The sequence below is a fragment of the Pleurodeles waltl genome, chromosome 6 (assembly GCF_031143425.1).
Source record: "Pleurodeles waltl isolate 20211129_DDA chromosome 6, aPleWal1.hap1.20221129, whole genome shotgun sequence".
Taxonomy (NCBI): Eukaryota; Metazoa; Chordata; class Amphibia; order Caudata; family Salamandridae; genus Pleurodeles; species Pleurodeles waltl.
The window spans coordinates 1,174,860,318-1,174,882,503 of record NC_090445.1 but is presented as its reverse complement, the minus strand read 5'-3'; the positions used below and the strand labels follow the sequence as shown (position 1 = coordinate 1,174,882,503).

The following is a 22,186-nucleotide window of genomic DNA, read 5'->3' as shown; positions in this document are numbered from 1 at the left end:
TAAATCTGAGCTCATAGCTCTATCCCAAGTCTTCTATTGGTTGTGCTTAAACCACAATTGTCATTGAGAATCATACTTGAGAGCATTGCTCGAAGTGTCTTCCATGCGGATAATCTATCACAATCCGTGGGGAAACTATTTGAGAAACTGCCTAAAGAACCTTGGCCTTGAGCATCTTTTGCTAGAGCCAGTTCATATTACCAGTGCTACTACTGTCAAGGTCAAAGTAGTATCCATCCTCACTAAACCTGAGGCTTTCATTGGTTTAGCGCTTAAAGAACAACCTCTGGAAGGAACAATGTATCAGCCCTGATGCACGTCGCACTTCATACTTAAAATTCCGCCTACACATCTTGCCCATTAAAACACATATTGCTAAATTCTCCAACAGCTGTATCGATTCTGAATTCTGTGATTTCGAAGTTGGGGGTAAGGTATCATTATTGCATTTTATGCTATTTGGCTTATCCTATTGGTCAAACGGTTCTCGGTTGCAACATGCGCAGAAGCAATAGCACTTTGCACCAGATCAGATTCACGAACCATTTACAAGCCTGTGGCTAGTTACATCATGGAAGCCTGGTTTACACCAAGAAGAGCCCAGAGTGCCCCTCTATGGCTATTGATTTGCCATGCTATAGTTACATCTAATTGAGGCTGTTTTATTACCTTCAGGTTTTAATCAATATATTCTGTGCAACTGGAAAATGTATTATGATTAACACTGAACTCCCGGAGGGAGTTGGAACATTGGTAAGCGGTGGGACTGCAGAGTATAGGCAACATGTATAGGGATGCGGTCCTCTTATCTATAGAGGACCTACTGGCTGATTTTTAGCTCCCACTGGGTCAAATTCTTTTACACGCTTCCTTTGTTGGAGTGCTGGGACAGTCCTGGGGAGACGGGCAGCAGGAGCCCCCCAAAAAATCTCACCATGCAATATCTAAACGTACTGGGTGTGGGTAGTCACTTGACATGATCGCTGGCTAGCACTTTATGCACATACACAGTTACCCCCTCGCTCGCAGACAATCAGATGCAGAACTATGGCGCAATTTCATGGAGAGAGAATGGCAGACTAATTTAGCTTATCCCACTCTAGTATCCCGAAATTACTGTTTAAAATTGATGTAATTGTATATCTTGCACAGAGCTTATTTAACTCCCCCAATATTTTAATCGTAGTGACCCTGCCGGTCCCCGCTGCCTTAGCCCTGACGTTGAGCTCCTACCACATGCTTTGTTCCTGGCTGTCACTTGCAGAATACTGGAGGGGTATCACTACACACTAAAGACAATAAACAGGCACCCCTGTGGACTATCACTGTGGACTAGGTATGTATACAGTGACTCAGTCGTCAAGCTAAAAAACATAGAGGGGTGACATGAATTGCCGAGTTTGGCGAAATGTCTGAGGACCCATAAATGTACGGCGGTGGCACCCCAGAGGGAAGAGGTGAAAGGTCTCCTTAAATACAAAATTTCCACTCCACTCTGCCCCATTCCAATCCTAAACAACCTGTCCCATTCCAATCCGCCCTACTCCAATCTTCCCCACGCCATTCCTAAACAATACACCCAACTCCAATCCAATCCACTGCACCTCAATCCAAGTGACTCCAATTTACCCCACTTCCATCCGATCCGCCCCACACCAGCCCAATCCACCCCACCCAACTCTAATCCAATCCAATCCATCCCACTCCAATCCATCCTAATACAATCTGCCCAACTCCAATCCATAACAATCTGCCCCACTCAAATCTGCCCGACTCCAATCCAAAACAATATGCCTCACTCTAATCCATCCAAAACAAACTGCCACACTCCAATCCATTCCAATTTGCCTCACCTTAATCGAAAACAACCTGCCTCACTCATACCTGCCCCACTCCAGTCCAAAATTATCTGCCCCACTCCAATTCGCCCCACTCCAATCCAATCCACCCCAGCCTACCCCAATCCAGTCCACCCCACACCATCCCAATTCACCACACTCTAATCCAATCCACCCCACTTCAGTCAAATGCACCTCAATCCAGCCCAGCCTGACCTAGCCCACACCAATCCAATCCACCTCACCCAAAAACAATTCACCCCACCCCAATTCACTCCTGTTCAGTCTTCCATAATCCACTCCAGTTCAAATCACCCCACTGCAGTCCTATCCACCCCACACCAGTCAGATCTACCTCACTTCAGTCCAACACACCCCATTTCAATCCATCCCACCCCATTCCAATCCAATCCACTCCAATCAACCTCACTGCTCCCCATTCTACCTCATTCCAATCCACCCACACCTCCCCAATCTATCCCACTCCAATAAAATCCACTGCACTCCAGTCCAATACAGTCCACATTAATTCACCCTACAACAATCCAATCCACCTCACACAAATCTAATCCACCCCACTCCAATCCACCCCACTCCAATCCAACCCACCCCAATCCAATCCACTCCAATCAAATCTACTCTGTCCATTCCACCACAATCAACTCCACTCCAATTCACCCCACACCACTCCAATGCATCCCATCCCAATGCAATCCACCCCAACTCCACCCTAATCCAATCTACCCCACTTCAATGCACTCCACTGCTACCCAATCTACCTCACTGCAGTCCACCCACACACCCCAATCCATCTCACTCCAGTACAATCCACTTTAATCAACCCCGGCTCCAGTCCAATCCAGTCCACATAAACCGACCCTTCTCCAGTCCAATCCACCCACTCCAAACCACCTTAACCTACCCCTCTCCAATCCAGTCCACCCCTCTCCCATCAATCCACCTCACACAATAAAATCCACCTCACACCTATCTGACCTACCCACTCCAATCCAATCCAATGCAATCCAGCCAACTTCACTCCAATCTGCCCTCTCAGTCCAATCCACCACAATCAACTTCACTCCAGTCCACCTCACTCCAGTCCACCCCACTCCAATCCAATCGATCCCACCCCACTTCAATCCATACCACCCTACGCCAACCCACCCCACTCCAATCCACCACACCCCAATCCAATCCAATCCACCCATACCCCACCCATAACTAATCCTCCCCAACCCTATCCAATCCACCCCAATCCAGTCCATCACACACTGTATTATTCACCCCACCATAATCTGTCCCACTCAATACAACCTACCCACTCAATCCAATCCACCCCACTTAATCCAGTCAGCCTCACTCATTCTAATCCACCTTAATCCAATCCACTCCACCCCAATCCGATCCACCCCACCACACCAACCCAATCCATCCCATGCCAATCCACTCCACTGCATATCAATCCACTCCACTCTAAGCCACCCTTTCCACTCCACTCTGCCCCATTCCAATCCTAAACAACCTGTCCCATTCCAATCCGCCCTACTCCAATCTACCCCACGCCATTCCTAAACAATACACCCAACTCCAATCCAATCCACTGCACCTCAATCCAAGTGACTCCAATTTACCCCACTTCCATCCGATCCGCCCCACACCAGCCCAATCCACCCCAACCAACTCTAATCCAATCCAATCCATCCCACTCCAATCCATCCTAATACAATCTGCCCAACTCCAATCCATAACAATCTGCCCCACTCAAATCTGCCCGACTCCAATCCAAAACAATATGCCTCACTCTAATCCATCCAAAACAAACTACCACACTCCAATCCATTCCAATTTGCCTCACCTTAACCGAAAACAACCTGCCTCACTCATACCTGCCCCACTCCAGTCCAAAATTATCTGCCCCACTCCAATTCACCCCACTCCAATCCAATCCACCCCAGCCCACCCCAATCCAGTCCACCCCACACCATCCCAATTCACCACACTCTAATCCAATCCACCCAACTTCAGTCAAATGCACCTCAATCCAGCCCAGCCTGACCTAGCCCACACCAATCCAATCCAGCTCACCCAAAAACAATTCACCACACCCCAATTCACTCCAGTCCAGTCTTCTGTAATCCACTCCAGTTCAAATCACCCCACTGCAGTCCGATCCACCCCACACCAGTCAGATCTACCTCACTTCAGTCCAACACACCCCATTTCAATCCATCCCACCCCATTCCAATCCAACCCACTCCAATCAACCTCACTGCTACCCATTCTACCTCACTCCAATCCACCCACACCTCCCCAATCTATCCCACTCCAATAAAATCCACTGCACTCCAGTCCAATACAGTCCACATTAATTCACCCTACAACAATCCAATCCACCTCACACAAATCTAATCCACCCCACTCCAATCCACCCCACTCCAATCCAACCCACCCCAATCCAATCCACTCCAATCCAATCTACTCTGTCCATTCCACCACAATCAACTCCACTCCAATTCACCCCACGCCACTCCAATGCATCCCACCCCAATGCAATCCACCCCAACTCCACCCTAATCCAATCCACCCCACTTCAATCCACTCCACTGCTACCCAATCTACCTCACTGCAGTCCACCCACACACCCCAATCCATCTCACTTCAGTACAATCCACTTTAATCAACCCTGCTCCAGTCCAATCCACCCACTCCAAACCACCTTAACCTACCCCTCTCCAATCCAGTCCACCCCTCTCCCATCAATCCACCTCACACAATAAAATCCACCTCACACTTATCTGACCTACCCACTCCAATCCAATCCAATGCAATCCAGCCAACTTCACTCCAATCCGCCCTCTCAGTCCAATCCACCACAATCAACTTCACTCCAGTCCACCCCACTCCAATCCATCCCACCCCACTTCAATCCATACCACCCTACTCCAATCCACCCCACCCCAATCCACCACACCCCAATCCAATCCACCCATACCCCACCCATAACTAATCCACCCCAACCCTATCCAATCCACCCCAGTCCAGTCCATCACACACTGTCTAATTCACCCCACCATAATCTGTCCCACTCAATACAACCTACCCACTCAATCCAATCCACCCACCTTAATCCAGTCACCCTCACTCATTCTAATCCACCTTAATCCAATCCACTCCACCCCAATCCGATCCACCCCACCGCTCCAACCCAATCCATCCCATGCCAATCCACTCCACTGCATATCAATCCACTCCACTCTAAGCCACCCTTTCCAAATCACCCATTCTATTCCAATCCACTCCACCCCATCCAATCCAACACACCCCATCCCAATTCAGTCCACCAAACTCCAATCCAATCCATCCAGCCTACCCCATTCCAACCTACCCCACTCCAATCCAATCCACACCACTCCAGTCCACCCCACTCCAATCTAATCTACCCCAATCCAGTCCACCCACAACAATCCAATTCACTCCAATCCATCCCACTCCAATCCAGGCCACACCACCCCACTACACCCCACCCTACTCTAATCCACCCCAATCCAACCCACTCCAACCCACCTCCAATCTAATCCAATGAGCCCCAATCCAATCCAAACCACCCCACCCAACTCCAACTCCAATCCAGTCCATCCTACTTCAGGCCACCACACTCCAATCCAATCCACCCCACCCCATTTCAATTTACCCCACTCCAATTCAATCCAACCCACTTACTCCAGCCCACCACACTCTAATCCCAATCCAAACCACCCCAACCCATTGCAGTTCAGTCCATCCCATTCCAATCCAATCCATCCATCTCATCCCAGTCCAGTCCAATCCAATCCAAACCACATCACCCTAGTCCAATCCAATCCACCCACTCCTCTCCAGTGAATCCAATCTACTCCATTCCAATCCAATTTAATTCACCCCACTCCACCACAACATCTGCCCACCCCAATAAATCCAATTCAAACCACCCATCCTATCCAATCTAAACCACCCCACTCGAATCTACTCAATCCAGTCAACCTCACTCTATTTCAATCCACCCACTCAATCCACCCCACACCAATCTACCCACTCCACTTGGTCCACCCCACTCAACCCCAGTCCGATCCACAACACTCTACTCCAATCTAACCCACGCCACTACCTCGATTCACTCCAATCCACTTCACCCTATTCTACCCTACTCCACTTCATGACACACTCTGCCACTGAACTCTGCTCCCCTCTACTCGACTCTCCAACACTCTAATCCCCCTACTCCACTCTATGACATTCCAACAAATCAACTCTATGACATTCTACTCATCGACTCCACTCTGAGGCTCAATGTCAATAACGTTTAGTCATACTGAACAGCAGCCACACTGGTGTACAACATGGCATGGTATCTGCGCAACCTATTGGCATTGCCAATGCTTATTAATATCTTATGACATAAATATGCTAACAAAGAAATGTGTAAGAACAGTTAATTATTTATGGAGTAACAGAGCAAATTATTTCTTTCAGAAGCGTTTGGGGATGGGTCCTTACAAAAGAAAGGAATGTTTTGTAATTGTGGTATGGCTGTGCCCAACATTATTGAATAAGCGTAGATTCCTACTGAGGGGCAAGTGGAATGAACTAGGGGTCCGCTCGTGTGGTGAGCTGTAATTGCATCTTTAGACCATGATAATACGATGTTGAATGTCTTGCTGACTACATTTGTTATTGTTGCGCTAAACAGGGTTACTAGGATCTGTGAGGATACTTTTCATCTTGCTCCAGTGGCTTTCGTGGGGTAATGTGATAATAATTGATATTTGTTATCTACAGCTTTGATGCTCTTTTATTGTTGTCTGCACTATTTGATATGAGTGTCCTCTTGGAGATGTAAAACGGTAAGCATGTCACCTCTTTAAGGATTTACGTTGTTTTCAGCAATTACCTTGTGCAATATTTGTTTTTATTTATTTGATTTTGCAGTCCAGGTTATATCATGAGGTTTAGGTCTTTTTAATAATATTATTGATTTGTCATTTCTTGCTACAACTGCACTGCTTGTCAGTGCTTGTGAATGTACTACTGCCTTTAAACGCAAAGTAACTATTGTAGCCAAGTTTTTTATTGTGATCATATTGTCTAGTATTAGTATTGTGTGCCTAGTAGTGATATGGCTGTTTTAAATGTAATTGTAAATGTCGGATTCTGGGTTTTTAATTCTAATGGATTTTAATATCTGTACAATAAACATTTATTGAATAATTGTGATAAGCAATTCCAGTACGATGTCTTCTCTGAAGAAGGATCAGGAAACCTTGGATTTCTTTTGAGAGTCACTGTATTCCTGGGATTACATGGGATAGGTGAGAAACAGTTCTATCATGTTATCTACGAAAAGGTTGGAAAGCTACTGACATTTAAGTTTGGAGCTACGAATTAACCCATCTGATGTAAGAATGCTGGACATTTTGACAAACGCTAAACTATTTTTGGGGTATTTTAATGCTAGGTCTCTCACATTTGTCATAATTCTGTTTATTGGTTACAACATACAACTTGTCAGGTTGTCCTGATGAACAACTTTCCCAATATGATGGTTCTCTCTTGTTTATACACCAGGGGCGGCTCCTCCACTATGGCGGAGGGGTGTCACCCACTCGGCCAAGAGCCAGGAGATGACAAATAAAACAATAGCTGACTATCATTTTATTTTTCATCTGCTGGCTCAGCCAGCAGTGCACAGAGGGGCGTGCTGGGCCTTGGGAGGTGGGAGAGGGAAGGAGGAGAGAGTACAACTAAGTGCACATATGTGTTTGGCTGGCCATCTGAGGCCCACCAAACACACATGCGCACTTAGGATTTTCCAGCCTTGCTGTGTTGAACAACTGGGCTGGAGAAACTGCACAGGCCGCAGGGCATTGTCTGAGCGGCAGTCCAAGCTGCTCCGACCAATTCTGGTGCTGCTTTCATGCTAGGTTTAGCATGAAAGCAGCACCAGGATTGCTGGGGAGCCTGTGCTGGTGTACTAGTGAATGCTTGGACACCACAAGAAGAGGAGCAACAAGCAAGGCGGCAACGGGAACGGAGCAAAGGCAAGTATTTTTTCCCAACTGTTTCCCCTGTTCTCACCGTACTGCCCCCATTTCACACTTGCAGCAGCCGCTGCTGTTATACACCCAATGGCAGGATGGTTGCAGACCCCTTATGATAAATGTGCTTGAGCTATCAATTTCTTTATTGGACAATGATGTCATTGTTTTACAATGCACATCTGTCTAGAATTATACCAGAAACGCTGCCTATACCACCCTATAATTGTAAATGTATTTAATAAAAAGTGCATCTAAACATCACTCTCATGAAAGAACTGCACAATGTCTGAGCCCCTATACCTGTCAAAGATATCATCTGCTTTTTTAATGTAGTAAATATGTTCCCCACAAACACAGCAAATGGGTAGCACGATTTAGGTATACCCAAGGACAAGCACAAAGAAATGTAGAAAATGACTTTTTTCATATAATGTTTTCAGGTGGGCTACAAGAGGGTTTGTTGCTCCTCTACGACAATGTCCTACTTTAAAAAGACGCACATGGATGAAATGCCATTTCTCACTCTTTCCATGTTTTTGCATTACAATTGACTTTTGTCTTCCACTGGCACATAGAGGGATAAAAGATCCTGTTTCAAATTTCAAATGTACTCTCTTGTAGTTAAAGTATTAACTTCATGATTCCCTCACAGTAGTAGCTACCTTTGGGAAAATTTCAATGCATGTTTCATTTGCATTGGTCCTATCAAATACAATGTGGGGTTGAAGTCTCCCTGCGAATGGGTGCATCCAGATAGGTGAGATGGGCCTGATCTAGCCACACAAGTTGAATGTCATCAAGGTATGTATGTAGTGCTTTGTTATGCTGGACTGGGGTGGCAGTGTATAATATCATGTAATATGAGGTCATTGTGTCTAATATCTCCCTCAGGATAGAGGGGAGATCCTGGTCATTGTTCAAAAGCTCAGCCACATAAGTGGATGTTCGTAGCCTGCAAAGTAGTCTGGTAACGGTTCTGCCCGGGCAGTCCCCATTGTCATAGCGGCAGCATGGATGTTGGCTAGGACATCTACATGCCCAGAACAGAAATATTCCAGTTCATTGTAGCTTGGATCTCTTTTTCGAGTTGAGCTAGCTTTTTGTGTATGGATTACAAGACCCCAGACTGTTTGACGATGCATGCCCCCTGAATAACCATTTTGAAAGCCTCCCACAGTGTGGAAGGGGAGCTGACCCACCTGCATTGTGTTCACAGTATTCTACAGTTGCTCAGTGTATCTCATTGCAAAAGGCTACGTCTCGCAGTGCATTGGATGGGACTTGCCAGGTGAAGCGGAGGCTAGTTTTCATCCCCACTAGGAGCGATCAGATGTCGTCTGTCGTCTTCTGGGCATGCATCATCCCCTTGCTGTATAAGAGTGTCCTCGGACATTGCATCTGGATCCTTTTGCTGGGTATTGTGTTTACTTTCAAACAAGAGTTTCTGCTGAAGTTTGTTGCTTTTCCCCATAGTGACTGTGGCCACAGGTGTTGACAAGAGGCCAATGAGACAGGAGAGAGAGAGAGACAAAGTGGGCTGCTGCTCCCCGGGAGGCCAGGGGCACAGAAGAAGGAGGCCCTAGGGATGCTGTGAGTACAGTAGCACCACGGGACCAAGCCAGGAGGTCACCCCCTGCCTGCCTTCACCCTGAGGGATCTCCCCACAGGGGGCAAGAGCAGGCTCAAGGGGTTTAGATGTTGTACCTGAGATCAGTGGAGTTACATCGTCCAGGGCCCCTCCCTGTCAAGAAAGGAAGAAAAAAGGCTGAATGTGTCTGGGCGTCCTTCACCCCGGTACGCTGTTATCCTCCAGGGGGCATGAGCAGCCCCAAATGGCAGCCCACTAGGCTGATTTTGTAAAGTTTATAAGGGGGGAGGAGCAATCCCTACTCTTAAGGATGGTAGGCCCGCACTTAGAGGATAGGATCCGCTTTACCAGTGGGGGGCCCCAGCCATGCAGGATGGATATGTTGCGCCCTATCGTGATGGCTGCTTCAAGCTCCCACAGTCCTTGTGTTTCCTTGTAGGGTGCTGTGCACAGAAGAGTTTAGAGCACTGGTTCCCTTAGCAGGGAAGGGGCTGGCGTGTCACACCTACCTCCGGTAGCAGGCTCCTGTTGTCAGCCGTCTCCCACGAGGCTGGGCCACGCCACACTAGACCCAGGAGCTGACCGGCCCAGCCGCATGGGTAGGCCTGAAGACCACAGTCCAGTTTGCCCAGGCCGGGGTCACCTCCAAGTTAATTCCAAGGAGGGAGCCAAAGGGGGCGACACAGAATGGCACCACACTTGCCTTCTCGTGTCCCCAGCCTGGGCCAGGCACCCCCTGGCCACAGCGACATAAAAGGTAGGCCCACACTGCACCGGGCACATGCTCTCGGCCGAATCGGCTCCCCAGATCTTTGTTACATGGCGGCAGCTGGCAGAAGAATCAGTGGCCTCACCTGACCCCTCCTGGGGGCACTGCAGCAATGTGGGGCCGACATGTGCCTGCTGAAGTCGGATTACTGCCATATTATTCCATTGGCTGGCAGAGCTTCTCTACTGAGTGGCCATCTTGCTGCCCAGCTGAGCTCTGCCCTTAATTAATATAATTTGATTTATTAGCAGGTTGGCAACTAATCCTCGTTTTCTTTCTTCCTTTTTTTCTGCTAGTTATTTCTCTATTGCTATTGAGCGATACTCCCATGTATCATATTGTAATGTCCCTGATGATGATCCTTGCATCTTTAAAGGATCGAAACATCATCAACTCTTGTGCACCAACCCTACACTTTGTATATATATTCCTGTATTGGGCACAACTGCTGTTATATGCTCATTGCGACAAAAAGTATTTTTTTGATTTGCTGAACATATAACTGCCTAAATTTCTCTTGACCTATTTGTTAATAAATGTGGGTTTACTTGCATTCATAGACTTAGGGGGTCATTACGAGCTTGGGGGCAGCTACTGCCCCGCGGACCCCATTACGACATCCCCGCTGGGCCGGCGGGCGCAAACCAAGTTTACGCCCGCCGGCCCAGCGGGGATGAGGCCGCAACATAGGAGCCGGCGGTGTTGCGGCCGTGCGACGGGTGCAGTAGCACCCGTCGCGCTTTTCTCTGTCTGCTATGCAGACAGTGAAAAGCTGCCCGGAGCCCTGTTAGGGGGCCCCAGGACACCCCTTACCGCCAGCCTCTTCCTGGCGGTGCAAACAGCCAGAAACAGGCTGGCGGTAGGGGGGTCATAATCCCCAGGGCAGCGCTGCCCTGGCGGATTATCACTGCCGGGGCTAAAACGGCGGGGAACCGCCGGCCCCGGCGGTGCGACCGCGGAGCTACCGCCGCGGTCGTAATACGGCTCCCCGTACCGCCAGCCTGTTGGCGGTACGGACGCCACATTACCCCTGGCGGTCTCTGACCGCCAGGGTCGTAATGACCCCCATTGTGTCTGGTTCAAACTTTCTGTATTATTGAATGTGTGATTGTTAATTATATGGACCCTTCCTTTAAACTAAAACTTTCAGAAAGTTGGCTTTTTCTTGCCTTAGCCATTTGGTGCCTGCAGCCTGTTTTTGGTCACATGACTGGGTGTAGTTGGCAGTTGGGCTTTGTGTATTCCTCCTAGACAGCCACATGCAATAGGAGCTTAGGTGTAACTTGATGCGTCGTCTCAGGCAAGATGGTAGGTAGAAGCTGGACACAGCCTCACTTACACCTGAATAGGTTGTGTCTTTTCCACACACAAAGGGCCTAAGGACCCTGTATTGTCACTGCAGTGTGCTTGGAGTCAGGGCAAGAGAAGCAGGGAATTCCTTGCACTTCAAAGCCACTGCCTAAATGTTTCTACCACCTTGCAGAACCTGGGGACCAGGATATAAATACTAGACTTCAGACACCACCAATTCAGTACACTTCTGGACCTGTGGATACTCTGCCAGGAAGAAAGACTGCTGTGCTGCTACAAAGACCGCTACTCTGCTGCTCTCATGGAACTGCTACCCTGCTGCACTGACCTGCTGCCCTCTTGCCTGGGTGAGAAGGATTGGATCTGCATCTCCTGACCCCAGAACCCAGAATGAATCCAATGACAAGTTGGCAGGCCTCCTGATATGAAGCCGTAGGGACAAGGCTTCCAACAACCTTGCACCTGGAGTCTGCCATCAGTGAGTCTACCCTGCCAAGTGATGCCACCCTAGTCCTGGAAGCAAGCCTGAGGGGAATCAACACATAGGGGGTCATTCTGACCCTGGCGGCCGGTGACCGCCAGGGTCACCGACCACAGGAGCACCGCCAACAGGCTGGCGGTGCTCCCGAACCGCCGCGGTCAGAAAGGGTAAACCGGCGGTCTCCCGCCGGTTTACCGCTGCCCCATTGAATCCTCCATGGCGGCGGAGCGTGCTCCGCCACCATGGGGATTCAGACACCCCCTACCGCCATCCTGTTCATGGCGGGAAACCCAATGGCCAATGGCATGGGCACTGCAGGGGCCCCCGTAAGAGGGCCCCACAAAGTATTTCAGTGTCTGCTTTGCAGACACTGAAATACGCGACGGGTGCAACTGCACCCGTCGCACCCCTGCAACTACGCCGGCTCAATTCTGAGCCGGCGTCCTCGTTGCAGGGGCATTTCCGCTGGGCCGGCGGGTGCTCTTTTGGAGAGCGCCCGCCGGCCCAGCGGAAATGTTTGAATGGCCGCCGCGGTCTTTTGACCGCGGTGCGGTCATTTGTCGGCGGTACCTTGGCGGACGGCCTCCGCCGTCCGCCAAGGTCTGAATGACCCCCATAGCTTCTTAGTGCGTGACACCATACTTCGCATCACAAGCCCCGTCGATGGGTTCCTTGACAATGACGCATCACGACCTTGCACCACAACCTTACTGCATGTTGGACTGATGCATTGCTTGGGCTGTAGCGCATCTTCAGTGTGGCTCCATGCAATGCTCCGCAACCAGGATTTAAGGTACTTTGTTCAGGGGCTTATTTGGGTCTCTGTACCCGGCCTACACTCCATTGCAGTTGGCCTGAACTTGTGACTTTGTCCCGGTTCAGCAGGACAAGATATCCCCGGTTGGCGCTTTATTCATTAGGTGATATTTTTCAGTTTATTCTTTAAAAATTCATAACTTGTGTTCTACTGATTGGCTTTTTGTCGTTCTGGTCTTGTTTTATTTATTAGAATCTAATCCTTTTTTCTAACTCTGTTTTGTGGTGTGTTTTGATTGTGTTACTGTTTGAAGTGTTGCACAAATACATTACACATTGCCTCTAAGTTAGGCCTAACTGCTCTGTGCCAAGCTGCCGGAGGGTGAGCACAAGTTAATTTGGGGTTTGCTGTGCCTTACACTGACAAGGATTGTGGTTTTTCTTGGCCAGGGCTCACACCCCAGTCAACCGACAATCTGACTTCTTACACCTGTGTTGTAGTTCCATTCGTTCACATTATTGTAAAAGTACAGTCTACTCCTCACTTATGAAGGTTTAGGGTTACTCTTCATTGAGGAAACCACCTGCCTGTCATCCTGCTATACAGGTTGTATCACATGATTGAAGTACCTAACCTTGTCACCTATTGACCCATACACACTTACCACGATGGTGAAATTGGTATGGGACGCATTTAGTATGGGACGCATAATTATAAAAAGAGAATAAAAGAAACAATAAAACTAAATCAGTAAGATTCTCCTTTAGCCAAGACTGTGAAAGAAGGTGGCCCCTAGTTACTCTAAAATAAAGTATTCATTTGTTGGCTCACCTTGTTGTCTTTGCCCACAAACTTGAACACTGGGACTTGGAAATGTTTGGCAAGATGATCCTTAGAAGTGTACTGTTTTACAGACTCATCTGAGACACACCTGGAAAAAAGCAGAGAATCGATTTCTGTTACAACGTCATTACTTTGACAAGACAAAGGTATTCTGGACCAACGGAGAAGAAGAAGAGGGTATAGAAAATAGAGAGAGAGCCTTAGGCATGGACAATAGTAGTAAATTGTCTACATCGCCACTTGTCATAAATTAATTTGAAGCAGTATTACATCGATTTCGTTTTTGTCACAATCAGTTTTCTACATAAGGATAAAAGTTGTTAAAGGACAGAAGAGGTATGCAACATCGGTTGAACCTGACAGCTGTCCCACAAACGCGTACAACTCAATAATGGTTTCAGTTTTGGGAATTACAGAAGACTTCTGTAGTTGTGGTAATGAGTTTTGGCTCACCCAGAGTCCCTGTCAAGTGGTCTAGTTCCATCACTAAATCAATCATTGTCCTCCCACATGTTTTGTGACCGTTGGAGTGTTAATCTTGATGCCATTGATGTTTACTCTCAGAAAAAGTAGTGAAAATGTTGGAGATGTTCAAGGGAAACAACAGAGCAGGCATAGCTTCAGATCCTGGTATTCTCAATGTATAGGAGAGCTGCCTCCAGAGTATTTGTCACCAAAACGAACAGAGATTGGATGCTTTGTTCCTTGCCTCTTATGCAAGAAGAAGCAAAACCGATGGTTAGTTCTTTGTCTACCATGAACTTAAGTGGTAGATCTGGGTGATGCAATTTGGTTTAATCATGATTGAGGTTCAACAACCCTTAGACTTTTTAGGGGTTTGAGATTCAGGATTTGAAGGTCAAGGTCAGGAGTGAAGTAGTATTGTGAAAAGGTTACATTTCTGAGACTCACCCTCATTATGGAGAAAAAATCCTAAGTGAGATAAGGTGGATGGTGTGCTTTACTGACCTTCACAACCTAGGGCCCTGAGTATGAAAAACTGGATGCAAACAAACAGTTTATGCTCTGCAAATAATTTTACAAACCAACCTGTATTAAAAGGTTGGTTCGTAAAATTATCCAACATATCTCATGAATATTAATGAGGTAGGTCACATATTGCGAATCTCTCCGATTGTGGCCATCAAGGAATCATGGTCTGCTAGGGTCAACAGATCACTTTGCCTATGATTGCCTTTAACCATAATTAACTTTTTTCTTAAGAGAAACTTTGCTGCATTAAAAATAAGAGTTTTTTTTCCCTAAAAGTTTGTTTTGCAGTTGGCAGAGGTCTTGTGGACATTCACAAAGGGGAAGGTGTCCCAAGGGATCCTTTTATTTTCGTAACTGGCTTATCCCCCAACTTATGATTGCAGTTGCTAAACACTGTTAGATGTCATAATGATTTGTATTTGGAAGTGACGCCTACAACATAGCCCTTCTAAACATTGAATCAGTAAGGGGTAGCAATCCCATTTGAGGAGTCAGTAAAAGTTTTTCCACTTCTAAAATGTGGTTGGTACTTACAAAAACATATTCTGCAGGCTCCAACTCTAAATTGGATTGTTTGGAGCTGTAAAATAGGTACCTGAATCTGGACACAGTGTGTTCAGATCGATTTTTCTTGAGCCATGAAAAACGCAGGCACAGTCAAATGCGAAATCATTTATTTTACTAACAGTCACCAAAGTGGCAGATGAATTAGAAACAAGGTTTATTTATCACTATAAGCGATACAGTGGGGTAGCAAGGGTGCAGTGGCCATGAGGGGTGCAATGAATGTGGATTCCTAACACCCCCACCCCTTGCTTTGGTCCGGACGGTTAACTACTAAAAGAGTGCCTTATGTTGACGTGTAGAGAGACCCTTGCATTCTTGAGACCCAATGACACTGAACCTACTCCTACCCCCACTTGAGGAGTTAGAGGATAATTTTATAGAAATCCTTTCGTAGCCGAGGGTATAGACCTGGGCTTTCATTTAAAAAATATTTGTCATTAGGGGTACATGGAGCCGTTTGCTTTTGAGATCACTGTTGCCACTGCGCTCTGAGAGAGGCAGGCATAGGGTGACTTGCTATAAGGAAACACTATGGAAACTGTGGGAAAAATGCATGAAATTGAATTTAAAATGTAGTACTGCACTAACACCAAGTCAGGCAAACAGGAAGCTTTCCAGTGAGAGAACATAACAGCACATGCACCACAGAAGGGGGTTCTTGGAGGTATTGATAGATTTTTGACAACCAAGTCAATATATCTTTTTGTTTCACCAAGCACATATTAATCAACGGCTGACTTGGGACTCATGTTTGTGGCAACATGGTTAAGCAAGTGAACCTGCGATTGATGCATTACTGCACTAACCGTTAACACCTGTTGCTGCTGCTGCCCTCTGAGCAATCTTGAGCCTGCCAACTCTGAGTTCGAGGCCGTCCTCCAACCACAGGCTCCCGCCTGCACCTCATCTCTGGTGGCTTAGTGGTGACCATTCGGTCTTTTCTCTCTGCCGCTTTATGTCTGTCTGCCTGTTTTGTCTGCCTATCTTTTTTTCCACTTTTTTCATTTTTCACTCCTTTTCTCTAGCTTTTCTCTGTTTTCCACTTCCTTTCACTCCCCTGGTGCTGCTTGCTCCTGTGGCCCTGCCCCTCTCAGTGCCGCTTATTACTGCCTCCCAGCTGACCGACCTCACCCTCCTCCCTCTCCTTCTTAATGGTGGCCACTGCACAGTGAAGGGGCTACTCTTCACTGACCTTTGGTTACTATCTGTGTCGCCCCCCCTCCGCGCAGCACCACCTGCTGCTGCTGCTGTCCTCCGAGCGATCTTGAGCCTGCTGGCTCTGAGTTCGAGGCCCTCCTCCACCCTCCGGCTCCCGTCTGCGCCTCATCCCTGTTGGCCTAGTGGTGGCCATTCTGTCTTTTCTCTCTGCCGCTTTTCCTTTTTCGCTCCTTTTCTCTCGCTTTACCCTCTTTTCCGATTCCCCTCGTTCTCCTGCAGCTGCTCACCCCTGCGTCCCCGTCCCCTTCTCAGTGCCACGTTTTCCCACCTTCCACCTCCCAGCTGACCGACCCAGCCCACCTCCCTCTTTTATTGGCGGCCGATGTGCGGCCACACAGTGGGCGCACACGTGTGCACAGAGGGCGTACTGATGTCACACTAAAAGCAAGCCCGTCTAAGCCCATCTGCACCTGAACCGCACCCAGCACCACAGACCATCTGATGATACGACGTCAGCACCCTGTAAGTTCTCAACACTGGAGGCTTCACCACATGCCACCATGCCTCACCTAAGGACACTCAAAGTCCGTTCTCCTGCCACAACTGCACTTTCACCTGCCAAATCCTCCCCACCGCTAGACCACCTCAGATCCATACTACTCAATACTCACTTCCTCGTCAAACAAGCAATAGAAGTATGGAATCTACTCGACTCCATCACCCCAACGTTGTCTTCTTCACAGAGACCTGGATTACCACCACCTCAGCTTCAGACATCACAATTGCATCCCGACAGATACAAGATCATACATAAAGGCCGCATCAACCGACAATGGGGTGGCGTCTCCATCATCCACAAAAACTCACTCCGCCTCACGACCAGCATCAATGTCCAAACCCTCCTCCCCGAACACCTACACTTTCAGATTCAGACAAATCCGAACACCACCCTCAGTGGTACTCTCATCTACAGACGCCCTGACCATGTCCCTATTTCAGCGAAGCCATGGCCGACCTCATGGCTCTCAACAGACTACATCCTCCTCAACGATCTCAACTTTCACCTTGATAACCACAGCAACCTGAACACCTCAACCCTCATGAAGAACCTTGCCACACTCTGGTTCAAATAACTGTTCAACCTCCCCACACTCTCAGCAGGACACACCCTCGACCCTGTCGTCTCTGCCAGAAACATCTCCTTCTCACACACTTCTGAAACCCACTTGACCGACTACCACTGCGTCCATTTTTCCTTCACCAAAACCACTGAACGTCACCACGTCCACCACCCCCCCTGCAGAAATTGAAGCAAGGTCAGCTCGTTCTCCCCCGAGCTCCAAGAATCAAAAAGCACCTGCAGACGATTCGAGAGAAAGTGGAGAAACAGCAAGAGACGAAAGACCACAATGCCTTCAAAGATGCCGGCTCATTAGATCAGCTAGAAAATCAGCTTCCAGGAGCGCATCAAAACCAATGCACACAACAGCAAGAAACTCTTCACCATTGTCAAAGAATTTGCAAAACCCAGCTTGGACACCACAGACGTCCCCCTTCCAAGACCTCTGCGAGAACCTCGCCACCTTCTTTCACCAAAAAATCCATTACATCTACAAAGTATTCGCAAGCCAAAACGCGCCCTCCCAGCCCACCAGCACCACCACGGACTCCAACTACTGCCGACCCTGAACCACTGGATCCTCCTCAACCCAGAAGACACGCTGAAGTCCATGAGTTTCATCCACTCTGGGGCATCCTCGGCCTGGTAGCTCCACCACATCTTCAACCGAGCCAGCGGCATCATCGCACCCAAACTATGCCGTACCATCAACCGCTCTGTCGAGACTGCCACCTTCCCGGATGACTGGAAACACTCGGAGATAAACCCCCTACTGAAGAAGCCCTCCGAAGACCCGATGGAGCTGACAATCTACAAACCAAGCTCACTGCTCCATTTTCCAGCCAAGGTAAGTGAAAAGGCGATCAACACACAGCGAACCGAGTTCATCAAGACAAATCACATCCTCCCAATCCGTATTCAGGAGCAACCACAGCACCAAAATGGCACTCCTAACAGTCATGGATGACATTCGCACCCTACTGGACCATGGCGAAACAGCTGCTCTCATCCTCCTCAACCTCTCTGCTGCATTTGACACCGTCTCCCACACCATCTTATGCACCAGACTACACGGCATCCGCTGCAAAGCCCTGGAGAGGATCCACTCCTTCCTCACCGGCTGAACCCAGAGAGTCAGGTTCCCACCTTTCACCTCAAAACCAAAGGAAACCAGCTGCGGAGTACCCCAGGGCTCCTCTCTGAGCCCCACCCTCTTTTAAATACGGCATACACATGGCAGTGGGGGGAGCCAAGGAGCACAAGGAAAGTGGCGCAGCACTGGGTGCAGTGCCACTTTTCTTAAACCAGCCCCAGGGTTTCTTAAGGCATAAAACTATTTGCCATAGGATTGCATGTCACTGCATCGTGAGAGTGGTATGTGGGCTGTACTGGGTTTGCAGTAAGAAGGAACCCTGAAATACTTGACAGAGAAAAAAAACCATTTCATTTTGAACACGGTTATCGGCCTTACCTCACTCTCCATTGGTCTGGAACCACCCTGCCCACTCACTGGGAGGCCTCTAATTGCTTACAATGGATTCAAACACTGGCTCAATGCCTCAAGCATCTCTGGATGGTTTGAGGGACCAATCAAATTGCTTCATGCTTGGGCCAAAAAGGAGATTTGGCCAGGTCTAGTTAGTGTCCAATCTGTGTTGCAACTGTGTCCCTTTTGCATCCGTACAATTATGCCTGTTTTTTCTGCTTCTGCAAGCTTTTTGACTTATTGTTTGTACACAATTCACTTCCAAGTTATTGACGGGATTAAAGGGTGGGCACCTACATACAACTCCCCAACTCTTGAACTTCGATCCACTTCACATTCTGTGGCCCAAATTATGGGTTGTTTGCATTGGCGGCTTGAGGCAGGGAAAAGGGGTGGGCAGTGCGGGGTGAGGGGTGAAACAAAATAAAATAATAAATATTGGAAAACAAACCCTTACCTTAATTCCACGCCACGCTGCTCCACTCCTCTGTCGTCGACTGCAGGAACAGGCTCCCTGCTTGCCCAGCGGCCAATCCTAATGCTGCTTAGAAAAGCATTAGGATTACCTGGGAGCGCCCAGCCTGGGTGCTCCCAGGCAGTCTGGGAGCCTCTGCCTTCTCTATGCAGCCGGGCAATACAGTGCCGGGTTGGACAGAGCACACTGTGTATATGTGATTGGCCGGCCCGCCAAACACACATGCGCTCTGAGGGAAGTGAACAATGCACTGTCCTCAGTGCGTGTGACAGTCCATGGCCCGCCCCTTTTAATACAGAACCATAATAAACATAGTTTATCATGGTTTTGTATTAAAAGGTTTGCAGGTGCTGGCGGCGGGATGGGGAGCGACGCTCCTCCGCCCTATCGGATGAGCCGCCCCTGGTTGGTTGGATTGTCTTTGCTTGAACCAAGGCACATCCATAAGTCGGTCCACATGGCAAAGACTAGGACAGTGCTCCTGATTATACAAAAATTGTGCGCTTCTTATCTCAGGCACAGCCTGACAGTTCACGTCTAAGCTGAGGTTATTAGTGACAGCAGGCCAGCCATGGGGGTAGGAGGGCATTTGAGGGAGGTGCCAGCCCATTTTGAACTCTGCCCCCCCTCCAAAATTATCGAGGCAACTGGCACAGTATTTATCTAAACTCAGTTTAAAGTCAAAATGTATTCACATTTGAATAAATATAGTCTAATCCAAAAAAAACCATTCTGGAATTTGGAAGGTGAATTAGCAATAAAAAAGGGCTTTTTATTGTGTTACATTTGTTGGACATTCAAAGACAAGTGAAATGTCAGTCTGTCTCGTCTGACAATTTGATGCTTATTCTTTTAAGGTGGAGATGTTGTTTACCTTCCTCCTCTGCAAAGTGAGAGGATTTTGTAAAATGAATTATGTGACAATATTGCTGGGGCCACTGGAATTATCTGTTGGGGAGGCCTAAATTATGTGGCAAGTTTGACTAAATTAAGCAGCAAGTAAACACCAGTTATGAAGCTTAATGCAGCACATTTTGTGATAGTATTACTCCATTAGTTTGTCATTTGTATACGTTAGCAGTGTCCACACAAAGGTTTCACTTCATTAATACCAGTTCCACATCCAAATACAGCTAAAGGTAACTGAGAGATGACCCGTCAACCTTCACAAAGGACCTTCCACTTCGTGGCAGCATGTGTTGCAGCATTTTTAGTAATTGGTAATCCATTTGAGCTAGAAAGCTTTTTTTGTTAATATCTGGCAATTACTCAGCAGATAAAGGATTATTTGGCAAATGCACCAAATTTATAATTATGCAGAAAACACAGCGACCCCAGAATCACATAATTCCATTGGCCCTATGTAGAGGGAGTGCAAAAAGAAAGACTGTAGGACGTCAGTTTATTTCTAATACACAAAATATAAATACCTGTAAAGGAATTGAAAAAAATTCTCAATATATATCAGCAGTTATGAAAGCACAAATCAAGTATTCTGATGCTTGATGGAAACAAAGATTTTATTAGGATCTCAACAAATCTTGGTGATGAACAAATGATAAATATTAAAATGTATTATATTATATAGTATTGCATTGCAGCGTTTCTATAGTGTTTACTACACCAATGTGTGCCACTGAAGTACATACGTACATGGGCAGCAAGGTACGCCATATAGGGTTGTGTCTGATTGGAAGCGTGTTGTCTTTATCTTATGATCCTTCGTGGAAACTGTTTCAATGTTGTGTGTGATGACCGCCAAACTGCGGTTATCATATTTTGGGAGACAGCACGTAGCAGTGTGGTCGATAATGAGGTGTGAGGACACAGACAAGCAGTTTATGGTTTTTCAGTATGCTGGCAGCCTTGAACAGCTCTGCAGGTCCTTTTATGGTACTTACTATGATAAAATTCAGCTTAGCTGATTACTGTACTGGGTTGTTCAAGCAGAAAGTTTGTGTATAATTAGGGCCTAGGCTGTCATGGTTGGAGGGAGAGAAATGTGGAGGGATTTGCTGGAATATGCATTATTGCTATCATCCATCAGATTTGGGACCTGCAGTCATCCTCTGATTGACCCGCAATAAGTGACAGATCTCTCAGTTATCCCATGCCTGTTAATTTGCTGATGACTGTTTTTTGGCTCCACAGTACTGGCGATGGACCAACCTTTAACAGATATGTTTTCTGTAAGGGTTGTAAGTTACAGATGGCTGAAGGCTGCTGAGTGCCATGGTACTAGTATTAGTGTGGGCCAGAAATGTTATATATGAGACCTCAGTGAAGCATAGGTCAGCCCTTCTTAATTTACCTGCCAATTGAAGTAGTTTGTTGGTTGGGTTGTTTCTAATCTGTGGATTGTAAACTGAAGATTGAGCTTGAGAGTGTGACTGTCTTCCTGGGTTCTCTTGCCAGAATTTGTGGTTGTGTAATTGGTTTGGAAGTAGCCATGTTTTCAACTGTCTTCTGAAGTGTATATGCTCCTGGATGCTTTGAATGCTGGCTGGTAGTGAGTGCAAGAACTTGGCGGATTGTACTGAGAAAACAGTGCCTCCTATAGAATTCTTATGTTAAGGTGGTATGATGATGAGTGGTGCACTCCTGGAGCACTAATTCCTGTTTTGTTTGTATTGCTTAATTTAGGTAGTAGGTATAGCAGTCCTTTTCCTTGGAGGCTATGTAGACAATGCAAAGTGCCTTGCTACAGATAGTGGTGTGAGTGC

At 47.4% G+C, this 22,186-nt stretch overlaps 1 protein-coding gene across 1 annotated transcript in view; it reads right to left on the bottom strand.

The window, feature by feature from the left end:
* OIT3 (oncoprotein induced transcript 3) overlaps positions 1-22,186 on the bottom strand; it is a 501,420-nt gene that overhangs the window by 8,609 nt on the left and 470,625 nt on the right. The window contains exon 8 of the mRNA XM_069242490.1: positions 13,653-13,752. Within this exon, the coding sequence (XP_069098591.1) occupies positions 13,653-13,752 (100 nt within the window). The remainder of the gene's footprint in view (positions 1-13,652; positions 13,753-22,186) is intronic.